This window comes from Gigantopelta aegis, chromosome 9, assembly GCF_016097555.1.
Source record: "Gigantopelta aegis isolate Gae_Host chromosome 9, Gae_host_genome, whole genome shotgun sequence".
Taxonomy (NCBI): Eukaryota; Metazoa; Mollusca; class Gastropoda; order Neomphalida; family Peltospiridae; genus Gigantopelta; species Gigantopelta aegis.
This window is the reverse complement of record NC_054707.1, coordinates 9,628,958-9,649,709: the sequence shown is the minus strand read 5'-3', so window position 1 is coordinate 9,649,709 and position 20,752 is coordinate 9,628,958. Positions and strand designations below refer to the sequence as shown.

At 37.3% G+C, this 20,752-nt stretch overlaps 1 protein-coding gene across 1 annotated transcript in view; it reads right to left on the bottom strand.

Moving 5' to 3' along the window:
• Positions 1-20,752, bottom strand: part of LOC121380932 — a 116,068-nt gene that overhangs the window by 8,072 nt on the left and 87,244 nt on the right. Inside the window, 7 exon segments of the mRNA XM_041509973.1 lie at positions 37-1,955; positions 4,738-4,863; positions 6,666-7,028; positions 8,087-8,140; positions 8,880-9,660; positions 13,167-13,297; positions 15,631-15,853. Of these exon segments, the coding sequence (XP_041365907.1) occupies positions 37-1,955; positions 4,738-4,863; positions 6,666-7,028; positions 8,087-8,140; positions 8,880-9,660; positions 13,167-13,297; positions 15,631-15,853 (3,597 nt within the window).

Here is a 20,752-nt window from a genome sequence, read left to right as displayed (position 1 = left end):
CAAAGGAAGAAACATTGTTTGGTGTATAATACTCACCATTTTTAAACCACTCAGGCCTCCAAATGTTCGGACTGCAATCATGAGTTCTTCCCTTGGATCAAGCTGCCTCTCGAATCTCTTGGGATCAGGTTTGGGCCGTTCCTTCTTCACCGCCTTCAAGCCAAACTGTCCTTGTTTGGGAAGAGTCGGGGCTGCAGGAGGTGCTGGAGGAACTGATCCTGCATCTGTCCTGACAGAAGAAGCAGATTCAACAACATTTATCTTTTTCTCAACCTCAGGCACACTCTCAAACCGACTTTCCTTTGATGATGCTGCAAGTGGCCTGTCCATTTCTGAAGCTGTCACTGTAGGAATATCGTTTTTCACGGAGGAGGCCGATTTGCCTTGCTGTTTCTGCAGATTGAGAGCCTGCATGCTCTGCTGAAGCTGCATCATGAGCTGCTGCTGCATCTGCATCTGCTGCATCATCAGACTCTGACTCTTCTCCGGCACGATCTGCTTGCTGGCCAGGAGTCTTTGGTTGTCCAGCAGCTGCTGCTGCCACTCGTTGAACTGTCTCTGCAGCATCTCATACCGCTCCTGCATGGCAAGCTGCTGCTTCTCCAAGTCATCCTCATCCTCATCCTCATCACCACCACCACCAAGAGTCATGCCATTGTCCATACCCCCCACCATCAAATGACTCTTACCAACAGAGTCTGGTCTCTCGTTAGAGGACACCTCTAATACATAACCTCCTGGTAAATCGGAATCAACAGTCTTAGAACTGGAGGACCTGGCTGAGCCCAACACAACAGAAGTAGTTGATGTGTATTTGTCGGAGTCGCTGTCCGATTCTGAAAGATCGTTTGGCGTCGATGTGACATTTGTTCGTATTGCAGGCAAAGCTATTTGAGATATGGACTTCTCTTCCAGCAAGCTGTCCACTTCTCCTTCTGAATGTGCAGGAAAGCTGAGGTCTGAACATCGCTGTCTGACGTCCTCCTGCAATGATTTCTGATCAGTCACGATCACATCTGAGTAGAGTGGTTCAGGCTGCACATAGTCTCGAGATGAAGAACATGAATATTCATCAACCACCTGATGTGAATCATCCTTCTTGACCCGCTCAACAACAGTGTTTGGCTGTTTGTTTTGTTTCCGTGATCCTGCAGTGTAGCTGATATTCTGAAGGTCATCCAAAGAGAGCACAAATTCTTCCTTTTCTCTGGGGGCATTATTTTCAAGTTTAGACCTAGTTTCTCTGTTGGAACTTAATCCTGCATCAAAGCTGCTGTAACTGAGTTTTGGTTCTGTGCTTTGAGAACGTGGTGAATTGGACACACGCATGTTCTCCTTCCTGGACTCGAGGTCAGGAATACGGTACGCTCCACCGAACGTGTAACCACTCTGAGGGGCGAAATTCACAACCACCTCTTCAATGGTTTCATGGTACTCCTCCTCCTCATAGACATCACCCGTTGGTGACCCAGCATCCTGATCAGGCGATGAATCGGCTCTATCCAGAGAAGACAAATCCAGCTGGAACTTCGACACAACTGGTGAATCTCTCGCAGATTGCTCCACTTCATCCAATTGGTCAGAGTCATTCTGAAATTCAGGCGGGGGCGGTACGACAGGCACCGAGAGGCAAATCTCAGCCACTTCATTGTCAAAGTTGGACTGTTCAGTAAGGATATCATTGCGAGGACTCAGTGAGTTTTCCGAGCTCTGTCGCACATGAGTTGAGCTTGCTATGGACCCAGACTCGGACCCGGAGTGTTTGTGAAGGCCAATGTCGCTGCTGGTTGAGATGTCGTGGCGGATCACTGACCCCGTGTCAGAGTTACTTTCCAGGTCGTCTATAACCTGCAGTATGTTATCCGTCTCAGAAGTGTTCACTGTGTCAGCATTTTCTGTGAGGATGCTCATTCTCTCCACAAATACAGCCATCTCAGTCTTGTAACTGGATTCAGCTGTGGAACATAAAGACATAAAATTGTGGTTTTAGAACAATGGATGACAGACATAAAAAGTTCCTGTGCCACCAAATAGGCTGATCTTTTATGGACTGTAAAGTTTTATGAACGGTAAAGTATGTAAATGGTTGAAATTTGTGACACATGTAGACACACCACAATTGTGCAATTGTCTCAGTGTTTTACAAATGTCTTCAATATTGTTTAATATATACCTTCTGAAATACATGAACATGAGTATATTTTCATGTTTCATTTATATATACATGTTCTAAAAGAATTGTTTTTCAAATTAACATTCTGTTTTATTTCATCAACAAAGTAGTAAAACAATTTCTAATGTATGTAACTACAATATGACTGGAAAAGGTGTTCTGAGTATGATTAATAGTATTTGTGTTTTGTTTTCACTACTACATATACAAACTTAGGTAACTGTAAATATAAATAATTTACCTAGATAACCCTTTAATAAGAAACAAATGAATATTAAAAAATGAAGATTTTTAAAACCAAAATTGTGTAATTTTATGTAATGTAACAGAAAAGTAGGTTTCGAAGATGGCATTGGAGGAATATATCTAACAAAATCCTATTTCAAGTGTCATATTTACTGACCTGGGCCCCATTCCATGAAGCGACCTTAGTCCTAAGATTACCGTAGGTGCATAGCTACCCTATGCACTTAAGTTGATCTTAGGGCTAAGATCCCTTCGTGAAATGAGGCCCTGGTAAGAAAATCACAAAAACTAAATTTATAATCTGTCAAACTCAAGTTATTAAGAAAAGCTGAAAAACCCAAATAACATTGCTGTAAAACATACTAAGCAGCCAGTTGTCACAGTAGCAGTCTGTTAAAGGGACATTCCTGAGTTTGCTGCATTGTAAGATGTTTTCGACTAATAAAATATTTCTACGATTAAACTTACATATTAAATATATTTTCTTGTTTAGAATATCAGTGTCTGAATATTCAATGTGTTACTGGTCATCTTAATATTTGCAAGAAGCCCAAACTGGATTTTGTCATCAAATAATTTTGTACATACGAAAAAATAAATTAGGAAATAAAATGAAATTTAACCTAGTACAAATATTAGAACGATAAAAAACATGTTTAATATACAGCCACTAATATTTTATGCAGAAAAATATATTTGATATGTAATTACAATTGTTAAAAAGTCTCTGTTAGTCGATAACATCTTAAAAATTGCAGCAAACTCAGGAATGTCCCTTTAATAAAAGGTAAGCAGATGAATGTGTGTTACTTTTTTTTTTCATGAAATCTAACTAGCAAAAAAAAAGAAAAAAAGAGCACAATTCAAGTGAATTTTAAATGACATTCTGAAAAGAAAAATTAAAATGTTCAAAATGTTTAAAGCTAAGCAGAAATGATGAACCAAACTCCCTGTCTTGAACAGAACCGTGGTAAATTCAGAAGTTGTTTCCATGATAGGCATGCTTGAACAGTTCTCTGATGGAAGCATGCCAACAAAACTACTCACACTCACATCAACCATTTTAATGAATGACAAGACATACCCAATCCACATGGTTTTTGAAGTACCCAGCATGCAGTTTTACACACACTTAACAAAAGTGGATAAAAAAACAGCAATGTTCAGTAAAGACTACATAGAATATTAACACTGTCTTTTAAAAAACACTTCCTATTTTGATTACTATATTTAAATATATATATTTTTAATTGCAACCTAATCATGCCATCATTTCTATAAAATACATTATACATATATCATGTGAAATAATTACTAGTCTATTTGTTTATTATAATAAAGGAATAAAAATCTATGTTGAATCATGTACAAATATATATGACAAATTTTAATACATTATTTTATTAATGGGTTTTTTTTTTTTAGTAATATTAAATCTGTTAGTAATAAAATCATGGAACAAAGTGCAGAAAATGTTTAAACTATTGTTTTATTTCTTTCAGATGCAGATGAACAGTTAAAACATGTAGAAAATTTGTGAATGAAGTAAAGCTGGACACTACATTTTGTTAAATTTGGATAATAATTCTCTACAAGAATCTTTATAACTGAATATGTAAATAAATTAAAAGAAGTAGTACCAGATTATGCATAAGACAAAATACAGCAAAGAAATCTTTTGCTGTGCCTTGGATAAACATATGGACGTACCAGTAAGCCTACATTTAAAAAAACCTACTTAATTATTCCTTTCATGGTACATTTATATAGTTTGTAAATACTTCAGTTTGATTTTTTTTTTTTTTTTAAAAGGGGGTTGGGGTAGTATGTTTCTTTTTATTGAACCATACTTAAAAAGTCCATAACATAAATTACCAGTTCTGTATTGCTTCTACCTATTGCATTCTCTATAATGTTATAGTGCTATGTTATAATTTAGTATTTATTATTTTTAAAGACTGACAAAGAATTGCTACATCTAACTTTAGTGGCATGCCACTACTTTTCTGCACTGAGTATCCACGAAGAACGTTTTCTGGGCTACGTTTTGTGACAAGTTCCTTTTAATAATTAATAATAAAACATAATTCTGATGAATAAATCTGTGATATCTGACACATCATCTAAAGTGTCTACATGCATTCTACCCTCTGTTCCATGACCCACGGCCGGTTAAAGCAGACATACATACATACACAAGTAAGGGAGAAAACTCTAGCAGCTAGCGAAAAAAAGAAGAAAAAAAAAGACAAGTTGTGCAATACGTCTATTCAGGCTGAAGTGGTGTGCTGCCCTCTGCTGGGTGCTGATTAAACTACCTTCTTGTTGCTGTTCATTGGCCAGGGCCTCCTCGGCTGCTGCTATGGTCTGTTCGAATGACAGGCCAACGTCGTCTACAGAGTTGGCCGAACATGTACTCGTTTGACTATTGGTGCGGCTATGAACTGCACAGCAGAGAAAGCACAGGGTAAAAGAGGGGGGATAACACAAACAAGCTATAAGGGTAGGTGGGCAGGTTAACGTAACAATTTCATCAGCAGTGTCAATATCTTGATTTTACTTAAATTTTAATTTCAAATCAGGGTGTAAGCTGTCATTACCATGTTGTAAAAAAAAAAACCTAAGTTAACAGATTTCATGAATTCATTTGAAAATTATTTTGTTCCATGAATTCCAAATAATACCAAAACAAAAATAATGCTAAAAAGCTACAAATATTGTTGCATCTTGTGTGGCTCTGAAAAACCTAATTTGGCTACATACATTTTTTTAAATATGACATACTTCTAGTTACCTGGAATGAAGTTAACAGTTTTCATGAGATCATCTAAAAATTACTTTGTTCTGTGAATGTCAAATAATATGCCCCCCCCCCAAAAAAAGCAAGAAAAAAAAAGCCAAAAAGCTACATGTTTTGTTGCTTCTTGTGTGTCTCTGAAAAATTTAATTTTGCTACATACATATTTTGTTTTAATGACATACTTCAAGTTACCTGGACAGCTACAAACTGAAATGTTTTATCTTGAAACTGTTGAAAGAGTATATCAATTAGACAACAAATATTGATGGTCATTATTTTGGAAAGCCTATTTATTCTCTTCTTTAAAAAAAAATCAATTTTTAATAAAAAAAATATTAATAACAATCAAATAATGACACTGCTGAATAAACAAAACAAACCTAAATTTCCATGCAATAATTAAAACATAAATAACTTTTAGGCTAAAAAGAGAATTAAAAATGATGTGTTCCAGTAGCATGTCAAGTATAAAATGCCCATACATTAGTTGATTTTTATTTTATTTATATATACATTGTGTATATATCAAGTTGAAAAGTGTCTTACAGACAACATTGCCATATATATATATATGTGTACATGTATATGAAGAGTCAACTGGAACACAAGCGTTCTTCTTTCTTTTTGTAGGCCTAAATGGAATATGAAATTGCAACACCAATATAAAAATACTAAAAAGAATTAGTCTTTAGCATCCTTTAATATTTATTCAAATAATTCAATGAGTACATACTTTTCTGTTTTTTAAATCTACATTAATATCTACACATAAAATAATTTTACAAAATAAAAATAATTATGTCCAAAAAAAACCCTGTTACATTTTCAGTTAAACATAATGATTGTTGCAGTTTAATATTCCTATTGTAATATTTGAAACATTTGGGGGTCCAGTGCATTTAAGAATCTCATTGTTGTGCCATAAGTAATACTGTTTATTGCAAATAATTATATGATGTCTGGAGATTGTACAGACCAAACACTATATATACACACGAATAATGACTAAATTACACATTTAAATCATTGATTTAGTTTACAAATTATTTGCAATAAACAGCAATGTAGATATGACAAAACAGCAATGTAGATATGACAAAACAGCAATGTAGATATGACAAAACAGCAAGGGCACTCTTATATTAAATGGTAACAAAAAACTCAAACAATACTTTTAAAATGGATTATTAAAATAAACACTGACAAGAGTGTGTTAATAACGATCTATCTTTTTTTTTCTTCAGTAAATGTTGCAGGTAAGAATGTGCAGTCAATAGTGAAACCAATATCTTTCATCCTCATCTTCACAAAATGTTAACAATTAATTCTCAACTACATGTATATTATGAATATTTATAAAAGTTGAATCAATAAACTGAAATTCATGCAAAAACAATGAACTGAAATTCGTGCAATAATTAACGTTAAGAGACAATCTCCACATACCGGAATGTGGTGAGTTCTTTGCACTTGAAGGTCCAAGCGATGCGTTGTCATTCACTTCCGTTTCAGCATCTATAGTATCTGGAGCCTTGCGATGGGCAAGGGCAGGACTGTAATCCACTGGGGGCATGTCCAGGGGAGGGGGTTCATTGGGTGGAGGGGGAGCGACGAATGCACAGGGCCTCGTCTTGGCCTGTTCAATGTTGTCGATGTCTTCGCTACAGATGGACGTGTCTTCCACCATCATCATCCCTGTGTCAACATCGCTGGCATCAACTTCATCGCGTCCAGCATCCTCAACCACCACAGCTTGTGTTCTTGTGTTTTCTTCATGTTTTGGTTTCTCATCATAGTCTGACTTCTTTTCTGTGATAGGAAGGAAATGTTTTATTTAACGATGCACTCAACACATTTTATTTATGGTTATATGGCGTCGGATTTCTGTGATTGATGCTGCAGAATATTTAAGAAAGTTATATTAAACAAGCTACAATTAAAAACTAATTAATGACATGTGTATTAAAGATTTATATATTTAAGCAGACTTAAAAATGTTGCAAAGGAAAACCAAAATGAATAATATATAACAAAGTTAAAGTTTGTTTTGTTTAAAGACACATTGACATAGTCTTAGAGAGGAAACCCGCTATATCTTTCAAACAGTATCTTTTATATGCACCATCCCACAGACAGGACAGTGCATACCACATCCTTTGGTATACCAGTCGTGGTGCACTGACTGGAATGAGAAATAGCCCAATGGACAAACCGACTGTGATCAAACCAAAACCGACCATGCATCAGGCGACAGCTTTACCACTGGGCTACATCCTGCCCCAATATCTAACAAAAACCACTTAATACTGGACCCTAATTATCAGGGTCAAAAATACACTCAACAAAAAGAATTGAGGGTCAGTAGATATTGTAGCATTTTCTTTATTATATGTGGTTACAATTTACTCAAACAACATTTAGAAATCATCTGTGATCTAAACTCACTGACATTATATGACACAAGCAGAAACTGATCACAAATCTCCTGGCCCGTTATTCATTTTGTTGAGTATATTTTTGGCTATTACAGCTGTTTTACTAATACTTACACATTCTTGCTGTCAATTTGTTTTCGAGTTTTTGTTCTAGCAGTTTGAAATAGCTCTAAATTCATGTTATGTAACACAGAAATACAGTAGGTATGTCCTTTGTAAACGGAAGTCAATAACTGTCAGGTTTTTTTTCTCTCTTTCCCAAGGTGAAGTATGTCAGAGTAAATGGTTCTTAAAGGTTGAAATATTACACGTTTTTACATGCTAATAATTTATCCACAAATACAATTTGCACTTCCATTGTTTATATTGATATCTGTGTCTTGCTAGTTTTAAAAGTGTTGATTATATTTTCACAAAACTGTTGTCAATTACCTATGTGACTAGATGACAAGTCTGATTCGGTTTTCTGAGACACCTGGGTTTTACCTGAAAGAGAAGAATTTATTATAATGCAACAACAATTTCAACCAGATAAAAACACTCAAGACACCATTCACCAGCAAAAATTCTCTGGTGGATACTTGTTAGCAGAAAAATATTATTAGAAGATCTTTGGAAGATGACTTCAGTTTTCTACCTAAATGTTTTGAAGGTGAAGTACTGTCTTCTGTTTTGATAGAGATGCCTCTGTTTATTTGGTATTTTTACTTAGAATTCTTATGGAAGCCATTGTTATCACCTAATGACAGTACATAATATTTTAATATTCTTGTGCTAATAATGCAAAACTTGTATTCAAAACAGATTAATTTGATGTTACTAATCAGAAATAAATGTAAAAGCAGACAAATATGCACTTGAATCTTTTAACCAGTGAAAATGGCCACTAAGTTTGGTTAAACACATTGGATAAATATACAGCTGAGTGAAACAAGAGTCTGTAACATTGAAATCGGGAAATATCCTTAAAACATAGACTAAAGCTCGTCTCCATAAACGTTACTTCTCTGAGGTACACGTTTAAAAAAAAAAAATGCATTGCCTAGTATTAGAAATATCAGGATGACCAGAAACACTTTGGATGTACAGAAATGGATAATCTAAACAATAAAATCTAAGTAATGTACAATTTCAATTATGAGAAAGGGCTCTATTAGGGAAAACCCCACAATATTTTTTAAAAACTAATGCCTAATGCTTAATAAATAATTTCCACACTAATTACCTGGAGGAGCTGGTGCTCTTTTCTTTTTGGAGGAAGGTAGAGCTGTTTTACTTGACTTGTCGTTCCGCTCCAGAGAATGTGATCGACGAGGCGGCTTGTTGCTGGCTCTGTTTAACGGCAGCGTCTGACTGTCGCCGGGCACAACCACCCCCTGAGCTGCCCTGGTGGACTGAACACGAGAGATGTCGTTAATGTTATTTTCCGTACTCTCTATGGATGTTGCATCGATGCTCGTTTTGAAGGCCGTCGACACGCGGTGAGCCTCTGGGGACTCGGCGCCACTCAGCGTCAGTTCGTGGTAGCCACTCGAGTCGGAGCTGTTGCGTGAGTGAAGACGCTGCACATTTTTCACACTGCTGTTGTTGCTGCTGCTGCTACTGCCGTTAACATCGGCTTGTACGGTTATCTCATTCCGTGATGTGTCCACCTTCCCAGATATTTTCACCTGGTCCGGCTTCTCAACCACAATGTTCTTGTCCCCGTCAGAACCACTGTCCTTCACCTTGATTTCTACAGTAGGGGGAGCCACTTTCTTCTGCGGCGGGGGAGGTGCAGGTCGTTTTTTCCCTCCTTTTGTCGCTGGTTTTGTTGCATTTTCCTTTGCTAGTGCAAATCCATTTTCGACCTGTTCATCGTGGGCTGGGGCAGTTCCTGCAAACATCGACTTAGGACGTGCCTGTCCGAATGAGTTTCTCCGTAGCGGAGGTGTTGTCGATGTTTTCACTATTACGGAAGAATGTTTCTGACTGATGACAGGACCGGTGTCACTCTGGACGTCATGCTGAAATAAATTTTTAAAATTATTTTTACAAACATTTAGTTTCCAAAATAACACTAAATACCTGCAACACTGAAGTGAATATTTTTGTTTGTTCACAAATTAAAAGAAGAAACAATAGTGTGTGTATATGGTAACATAATCTGAAAAACAAAACCATCAACGGTTTCAAAATCATATCTCTGAACAAAGCAGTGCCAAAAGGACATTTTAATATGATTGTAACTTTGTATGAATCACTGCTTCGTTTATAGGACTGCCACTTTCCATGATACATCCTTCCTACTTTACCTCCATGCGGACGCCACTTTCCATGATACATCCTTCCTACTTTACCTCCATGCGGACGCCACTTTCCATGATACATCCTTCCTATTTTACCTTCATGCGGACGCCACTTTCCATGATACATCCTTCCTACTTTACCTCCATGCGGACGCCACTTTCCATGATACATCCTTCCTATTTTACCTTCATGCGGACAGTCACTTTCCATGATACATCCTTCCTATTTTACCTTCATGCGGACAGTCACTTTCCATGATACATCCTTCCTGCTTTACCTCCATGAGGACTGCCACTTTCCATGATACATCCTTCCTGCTTTACCTCCATGAGGACTGCCACTTTCCATGATACATCCTTCCTGCTTTACCTCCATGAGGACTGCCACTTTCCATGATACATCCTTCCTACTTTACCTCCATGCGGACAGTCACTTTCCATGATACATCCTTCCTATTTTACCTTCATGCGGACAGTCACTGTCCATGATACATCCTTCCTATTTTACCTTCATGCGGACAGTCACTTTCCATGATACATCCTTCCTGCTTTACCTCCATGAGGACAGCCACTTTCCATGATACATCCTTCCTATTTTACCTTCATGCGGACAGTCACTTTCCATGATACATCCTTCCTATTTTACCTTCATGCGGACAGTCACTTTCCATGATACATCCTTCCTATTTTACCTTCATGCGGACAGTCACTTTCCATGATACATCCTTCCTATTTTACCTTCATGCGGACGCCACTTTCCATGATACATCCTTCCTATTTTACCTCCATGCGGACGCCACTTTCCATGATACATCCTTCCTATTTTACCTTCATGCGGACGCCACTTTCCATGATACATCCTTCCTATTTTACCTTCATGCGGACAGTCACTTTCCATGATACATCCTTCCTATTTTACCTTCATGCGGACAGTCACTTTCCATGATACATCCTTCCTATTTTACCTTCATGCGGACGCCACTTTCCATGATACATCCTTCCTATTTTACCTCCATGCGGACAGCCACTTTCCATGATACATCCTTCCTATTTTACCTCCATGCGGACGCCACTTTCCATGATACATCCTTCCTATTTTACCTTCATGCGGACGCCACTTTCCATGATACATCCTTCCTATTTTACCTTCATGTCACTTTCCATGATACATCCTTCCTATTTTACCTTCATGCGGACAGTCACTTTCCATGATACATCCTTCCTATTTTACCTCCATGAGGACAGTCACTTTCCATGATACATCCTTCCTATTTTACCTTCATGCGGACAGTCACTTTCCATGATACATCCTTCCTATTTTACCTTCATGCGGACAGTCACTTTCCATGATACATCCTTCCTATTTTACCTTCATGCGGACAGTCACTTTCCATGATACATCCTTCCTATTTTACCTTCATGCGGACGCCACTTTCCATGATACATCCTTCCTATTTTACCTCCATGCGGACAGCCACTTTCCATGATACATCCTTCCTATTTTACCTCCATGCGGACGCCACTTTCCATGATACATCCTTCCTATTTTACCTTCATGCGGACGCCACTTTCCATGATACATCCTTCCTATTTTACCTTCATGCGGACAGTCACTTTCCATGATACATCCTTCCTATTTTACCTTCATGCGGACAGTCACTTTCCATGATACATCCTTCCTATTTTACCTTCATGCGGACAGTCACTTTCCATGATACATCCTTCCTATTTTACCTTCATGCGGACAGTCACTTTCCATGATACATCCTTCCTATTTTACCTTCATGCGGACGCCACTTTCCATGATACATCCTTCCTATTTTACCTTCATGCGGACAGTCACTTTCCATGATACATCCTTCCTGCTTTACCTCCATGAGGACTGCCACTTTCCATGATACATCCTTCCTGCTTTACCTCCATGAGGACTGCCACTTTCCATGATACATCCTTCCTACTTTACCTCCATGCGGACAGTCACTTTCCATGATACATCCTTCCTATTTTACCTTCATGCGGACAGTCACTTTCCATGATACATCCTTCCTGCTTTACCTCCATGAGGACTGCCACTTTCCATGATACATCCTTCCTATTTTACCTTCATGCGGACAGTCACTTTCCATGATACATCCTTCCTACTTTACCTCCATGAGGACTGCCACTTTCCATGATACATCCTTCCTACTTTACCTCCATGAGGACTGCCACTTTCCATGATACATCCTTCCTACTTTACCTCCATGAGGACTGCCACTTTCCATGATACATCCTTCCTACTTTACCTCCATGAGGACTGCCACTTTCCATGATACATCCTTCCTATTTTACCTTCATGCGGACAGTCACTTTCCATGATACATCCTTCCTATTTTACCTTCATGCGGACAGTCACTTTCCATGATACATCCTTCCTATTTTACCTCCATGCGGACGCCACTTTCCATGATACATCCTTCCTATTTTACCTTCATGCGGACAGTCACTTTCCATGATACATCCTTCCTATTTTACCTCCATGCGGACAGTCACTTTCCATGATACATCCTATTTTACCTTCATGCGGACAGTCACTTTCCATGATACATCCTTCCTGCTTTACCTCCATGAGGACTGCCACTTTCCATGATACATCCTTCCTATTTTACCTTCACGAGGACTGCCATTTTCAATGATACATCATGCCTGTTACCTTCATGAGGACTGCCACTTCAATCATATTCTAATTTTAGTCGATCAAGTCATGTTCCAGATGAATAAAAATATTACCATAATACCAAGTTATAATATTTTTAAAATTAGTTTTGATGTGTGTGTACTTATAAAACTTTAAATCTGTGGGCATCAGTCTCAGATATCTGGAGTTAAACTGCATGGAAGGAAGGCAGGCAATGTTTTATTTAACAAGGCACTCAACACATTTTATTTTTACGGTTATATGACGTCAGACATATGGTTAAGGACCACACAGATATATATATATATATATATCTTGAGAGAAAATCTGTTGTCACCACTTCATGGTCTACTCTTTTCGAGTAGCAGCAAGGGATCTTTTATATGCACCATCCCACTGACAGAATAGTACACAGGCTACAAACAAAATTATTCTTTTTTCTGTACATGGTATCCAAACATTTCATACTCTAGAAAATACCTTGTTCTAATCAACACTATCCGGTGCTGCCAGAGTGGTCTGATATACAAGGGAAAAAATTTCTCACCAGTCGGAGTTTCTTGTCTTTTCTAAGAAACGACAGAAATCCTCTCTTCTTCTTCGTCTCCGTGGTTGGCATGTACGCCGGCACAAAGTCCTGGGCCAGATTCGGCATTGACTGCGCAGAGTCCATCATTCCTGAAACACAATTAACAACAATAATTTATAAACAATCAAAACTACTTCTCATTAAGGAGTGGGATATAGTTCAGTGGGTACAGTCATTGCCTGAGGTGTGATGGGATGCAGGATCAATTACTCTCAATGGACTCAGGTTTTCCCTCATCCTAACCAGTGCCACATGACAAACTTCATGGCATGTACTGGCCTGTCTATGAAAAAAAGAATTTGTTTTGTTTAATGATACCACTAAAGCACAATGATTTATATCTATGAAAAAGTGCATATAAAAGATCCCTGCTTTTTGGAAGGAGTAGCCTATGTGGCAAAAGCAGGTTTCCTCTATTACGCTTTCTAGTTTAAAAATGTGTAGATGTGTCACTAAACCAGTATTCCTTTCCATTCCAAACTCATTAAAGAGAGAAAGAAATGAATGATTAACTGCAGCTGACTGGTCCTAATACATTTTTTTAACACAATCTTCAAACGCTGAATTTGTTGTTTTGTAACATGACAGCACATACCATGGATTTTGATATACCAGTCATGGTTGGATTAAAAGAATTAGAAAACTAGTTCTCCAAGGGCAATCGATCCTATAAAACGTCACACCGTATATCTACGTTCCCACAGACAGGATTAGCACATCCCACAGCCTTTGATATACCAGTCATGGAGCATTGGCTGGGATGGGAAAAAACCCAATAGGCCTGTCAAGAATTTCTCTAACTGAATATAAAAAAATACATTCTTCCAAATGTGACAAGTTACTTGACCTACATTTCAATTTCTTTTTCCCCAGGTGCTAATGTTTACTTTTTATCCAGTTAGCACAAGGACACACAATTTTTTTCCTATTAAATGTTCAACAGTTACAAGTGTAACAAATAGCCCGACTAATTTAATTTAAAGTCCAAATGCGTTTGGCCACAGTAATCTTGTAAGCGAGGAATTTCTCAACTGCACAGCATTCTGTGCACTGTGCGTCCACATTGTGTCATCGAAGACTGGCCAAATATTTGACAGCGTATTGACTTGTTCCATTTCCCTCTATTCCCACTATTTGCCCTTCTTTCTCCACTGTTGATCAGCCAAAGATACAATTAGCTTTTCAGCCCTGCCAGGATTTAAATTGCTTTCACTTTGCTCAACAAAGAATTGGTGACCTTCAGTGGGTCATAAAAAGAGTCTTCGGGTTACTCTGCACATCTACCGGTATATTGTCATGCAGATATATCTCTAACATTGGTTGACATCTTGTAGAAGTTTTATTTATCTACAAGTAGTATTTGTGCTTATACTGGCTGAGATAATATATAATGAACTATACTCTGACAAAAACACCATCGAATTTCAGTGGTTGTTGTTATCGCTTTCGTGAGGTTGCTATAAACACACAATACATATTGTGAATTTACGTCTGTATTAGGGCCTAGTTTAGCAAAACTTGAGTCCGTTCACAGGACTCGAGTACCTGTGCAAGGAAGAGCTCTCTCATTTAGTTATACTTTTTTACGTCATTTTGCCTTACATTTTAGGTCTATGAGACATGAAGTAAAACAAAAGACTAAGTCGAATCTGTGGAATGCAATACAATGACATAATTTGGCATCCATGTGCAGCACTGGAATAAAGTTGCATAATACTATTTTACTTTATTCCTTAGTCTCATTGTCGTCTATCATAAGTGTTGGATACTCGGGTCCGGGTTGAGTTTGACCCTCGAGTACTCGAGTTCGATATTTTGGGCTCGTAGAGCCCCCTCTGTATAACAGTAACAAATTTAGCATAAACCTGCTTCACTACATAACAGAATTGTATACAAAGTGTGGCTGCTGTACACTGATAAATACACAAAAAGATGACAAAACAATTCTTATGTAAATGAAACTTGAAAAATAAATACTTATAATACTATAATATATAAATATGCACCTGAAAATTAATTAACCACCTGGTTTTGATTTGTGGCCGATGCTTCTCAAGTAATTTGTGATCATTTCATGCACACAAAACACTCAGATTGATATTCTATGTACACTGCAAGCAAGGAAATGTTTTATTTAACGACGCACTCAACACATTTTATTTACTGTTATATGGCGCCAGACATATGGTTAAGGACTACACAGATATTGGGGGAGGGAACCCACTGTCGCCACTTCATGGGCTACCCTTTTCAATTAGCAGCAAGGGATCTTTTATATGCACCATCCCACAGACAGGATAGTACATACCATGGCCTTTGTTACACCAGTTGTGGAGCACTGGCTGGAACGAGAAATAGCCCCAATGGATCCTAGTCTTACATCAATAGTTAATGTACTCTAGGGTAAAAGACCGAAACATACCAATGGGTACAAAGTTTATTTCCTGACACTGCAGATCAGCGATGGTCATTTTGGCCGACAGACTGGTCTGTGGGTTGGCCGCGTGTTGGAACGTGTAGCGAGATGGTTCGAAATTCTTGTCCTGGCACACCTTCATGTGGAGCTGCTCCAGGGTCATCGACGGGCTGATTCGAACCACCGTCTTCTGGTTGTGAGGCAGGTTTACTGTGAACCGGTGAGTCATCTGAAATACCGCAAACAACACATTAGTACAACACTTATATAATGAATGAAAATACAAAGTTTACCATGGCAGCATCTGAACCTTGTCTTCTGGTTGTGAGACAACCTTACAATGGACCAGTAGATCATCTGAAACACCACAAACAGTGTGTTATAGTTCCTGACTTGTTTAACATATGGCTTTAACTTTAAAGTGTTACTCTGAAGAACCATTTTCTTCAAACTCAACACCTAAAGTGCATGTAAAACTGTTTGTGAAAAAAGAACTTTGGTCAATTAACTCATAATCAAGACTTCATGTAATTACTGTAAACCGGGAAAAAATCACGTGCGTATTAATTTTGCGTCGTTCGCGTCCAACCCCAAGTCATAAAATTTATATGCACACATTATTTTCACACGCATTATTTTTTTACAGATGCCAGTGATCATTTGCATAATGTAAACGTTGCAAACATGCGCTAAGGTTCTTATTCACGAAAACATGATGTCGCAATATTAACGCGGTTCACAGTTCTTACACACTTTGGAGAGAACATTTTCTGATTTTGATTATCATATTGTGAAATTACACTTGTGAGAGGTTAATTTAAAGGCAACTTATGAACTTCTCCATGGTGACCAAAGTTACCTTCATCAATGAAATAAACATTAATGAAACTGACTGTTCTGTGAAATATACAAGTTAAGTATGCAAATGCAAATGTGCCACAAATAAGATTAAAATTAACATACATTCATGATGCAACTATAAGTATAGTTTGCGATGAATGGAGCGGCGCACAATGCAAATCTTTAACACAGCAAAAACACAAAAGTTAACACTGATAAAATCGCAGCATGAATCAAGTACAAACATTAAACAGTGGGTATATGTATCACATACAGTACTAATCTGTGACGCATCACGTTAACTACAGCTGTCATAACTCAAACACCATTTGATTTTTAATCTTATTATCATAACTAAAGAAATAAATGAACTGTACAGATGTCTATATCAGATGTGTTCACTGTAAGCTATATATAAACATAAAAGAATTTAACCACAACAACTGTTTATATACGGTGCACTGCTAGATGTGACGTGTACAAAATGTTCATAGAACCATGAATTACAGACTAGCTTGCTCCCAAACAACATTCATAGTGGATGTCTTTCAGTTAAGACAAGCTTTACAGACAAGTCGGTCACCTGTGACGCAGACAGGTACATCTTTCAGGTATAATTTAGCACACAACACACTATCATTCTGAATGTCTTTCAGGTAAAGTTTAACACACAACACATTGTCATTCTGTACATCTTTCAGGTATTATACTTTAACACGCAACACACTGTCATTCTGAATGTCTTTAAGGTATTATAATTTAATACACAACACTGTCATTATGTACATCTTTCAGTTATAGTTTAACACTCGACACACTGTCATTCAAAATATCCTCCAGGTTTAAACACCCTATATATAGACACTGTCAGTTACCGATGTCACTGGCAAATAATGATAATACAAAAACCACAATAACAGATCAAATTGTATATAACTGATAGAATTAAGCAAAACTGTTCACTAGTTCACTGGACAAGTACATTTAAAAATCTATTTCTTAGCCAATATTTTCACTTGTCCAAATAAATGGTTTGTTTTCTTCAAGTGTTTTTTACTACTCCATGCACATTTTCACGTAGCATGACAAACAGAGAAGTGCTCATTTCGAACCCTGATATAGTACATATGGATGGACATTAAGTTAAAAAAAACCCAGAAAGGTGCCTGCTTAAGAAGTTTGACTATATATAACACAGGGCCGCCGGAACGACTGTGTCATTGGGGTGGCAGACTAGTGATGTTGAGGACCACGAAGTGGCGCAAATTTGCTAGGGGTGCCCAGGGGCATGCTCCCCCGGGTAAATTTTGAAATGTAAATACTGGACAAAACTATTTTAATGGCTTCTGGACATTATGAATAATATTTGATTGTTATAAAATGTGTTGCTATTTTATATAAAAAGAAATGCAAATTATACAGTAAAACACTTTATTGGAAGTTTATAAATGCATTCAGGCCACACCACTGGAAGGCGCTAATTCTTTCCTTGACCCATGGTTTTTTTTTTTTTTTTTTTTTTTTTTTTTTTTTTTTTAATGAGGGTGCATCTCCGATGTATCAGATATGCCATTTGTGGTTTTTTTTATTTTTGCATTACTGGTACTAAAAAATTGCAGAAGTTGAACATGCTTTTGTCATGACCACAGCAAAATGCATTGCCTACATATTTCATATCCAAGCTGTCCAATCTGTCCTTGTGTACATGCAAAAGCATCAGGTGATTTAACCTTTTCTGCGATATACTGGTACATAGGTATGTTTTTACTCTTCGCAAGGTCGAAAATGAAAGTTCACTGGTTGCACTGGTTGCGGGCATCACCAAAAGTATGTTGATCAGTACGTATCATGATTTCAGAGAAAGCTACACAAAGTGCATATCATGGCAGGCATATTGAATAGGGATATTAATTATTTAGATCTATATACAAATCTAATATTAATCTATAATGACAAAACTGACTTGGCCCTAGATCATTTTATAACACAAATAGAATTTTGCAAAGTGGTAAAATTCTTTGGATGGCGATCTCAACTGGTGCAAATTATTGGAGTGGCAGCTGCCACCCCTGCCGCCCCAGTTCCAGCGGTCATGTAACATAATAACATTAAAACACTATGTGAACAGTATTTACTACCTGTATGTATGACTGTTTAGAAGTTTGACTATATATAACATAATCATGTTGAAACACAATGTAAACAGTATTTAGTGCCACTATGTAGGACTGTTTTATTTGATAAATGTGGCACCTGCAGGCATAGAAATACAAATGTATGAGTTGATATAAAAAAGAAAACAAAAAACAAACAGCACATGTCTGTAACACTGTGTCCGCTACAAAACTGTGCTGTTGGTTTCTGGTATAAAATATAACAGAACATGTTATTCAGTTTTCACTTTGCAACACATGTTTCAGAATTAACTATTTCAGTAATGTGTAATATTTTACATTAATTGCATTTAATGTGTTAAAGTTAACTACATAAACTTACTCATGGTTTTGATTGACAAGTGATAGGTGTGTAGAACGAGAGTCTAATAAGGCAGAACAGGGGAGGGGGACTGGGGGAACTCTAGCCCTCCCCCCAATAATTCTGAATCAAAAATATTATTGGTAGTAAATCTTAAGGCAGAGATGAATTTTACTTAAAGAATGCAAGAAATTTCTAGTTTTCAAACTTTTATGGTCAAGCTTATCCCTGAACCCCCCAAGAAAATTTGTTTTGCACCCTTGATCTCAGTCAGACCTCCCTCCCCCCATCCACCCCCAAATGTCTACTTGCTTCTGCTGTGCCTGCTTATCCATTGTCAATCAAAAGTAAAGTAAAGTAAAGTTTGTTTTATTTAACGACGCTGCTAGAGCACATTGATTTTTTATCTTATCATCGGCTATTGGACGTCAAACATATGGTCATTCTGACACTGTTTTTAGAGGAAACCAGCTGTCGCCACATAGGCTACTCTTTTTACGACAGGCAGCAAGGGATCATCAAAAGTGTGCAAATAGCTATGTATATACCATGAGTAAGTTTATACAGAAACTGACTTGGATCATCCCCTAAGTGACACTGTATGACATGATAAGTACCTTTGCCTCAATGAGAGGTGGGGTTTAACAAGTGTGCCGTTACAGAGATTTACCACAATGAGGAAACAATCAGTGTGGTACATGCACAACTAGGAATAAATAATGTCTTTAAAATTTGGAAGTCAATTAAATTAATACAGCTGTGCATACATGTATATGAATTTCACTACCTCAGTGAGTTTATACCCCTAACAGCTAGTGAAGTATGTAAACAATTTCACTATGCCTGCAGAAGTTTACTCATGACAGTAAATTGTGACAATAATTTCATCTTGTTTTTCTATGATTCACTATGGTTTTAACTCAGTTTTGGAGAATCACATAAACAAGTCAGTATCCGGACATCTAAGACTTAATGGGATTAGTTGAAATCCTGTGATGAACTGGATGTAGAGGTCAAGGGCACCAAGAACCCGGATTCTGTTCAAGAGAGTTGATCAGCATATGACCTCACTGAACAGAGATGAAGATTGTCATTTCTAGATTTTATTTATCAAATCAGCTTATACCGGCACATGTCAGCTTAAACCATGAGTGCTCGCTACCAGGTTCTGGGTCCCTGGTGTGCATCGATTTTATAGAATCCATGTTCTCTATATGCAGAAACAACCTTTGTTTGGCACCCAATGTAGCCAATGTGTATTTTTTGTGCTGGGGTATCATTATATATTCATTCATTTGTTCATTCTTTTATTCATTCATTATGCAGAAACCAAAAGTGCATTTATTTTTCACATTTCTAATTGTTTTAACACATCATTTGTTTCATAAAGATCAATCCTAACTGAAAATATAACAAATGGATTTTAATACATGCTACTGTCATAAGAAGTAGAAATAGTATGTTCCATTTCTGTGTTTTTAGGCTATGTTGTCATTTATTGTACTTCATATTATCACACTAAGACAAAAAATCTGCATAACCCAAGTGTTCTGAATGCCAAACTTAGCTCTTCCCTCTATGGACATATCAAGAATTGATATTTATGGACATGCATATACATTACAAGGTTTTAGATCTCACTATTTTGGGTATAACAGGTTTGTTGTCTGTTCCGAGTGCAGCAAGGTCTTTTTAGTGCAAGAATGTTATTAATAGATGCTGAAAAGGTGTGGATGTTCACAAATACATTTTAAGATATTTTATTGTAATTAAAACTTAACAACACTGGTTTTGAGATGAAATGTTTTGAAAT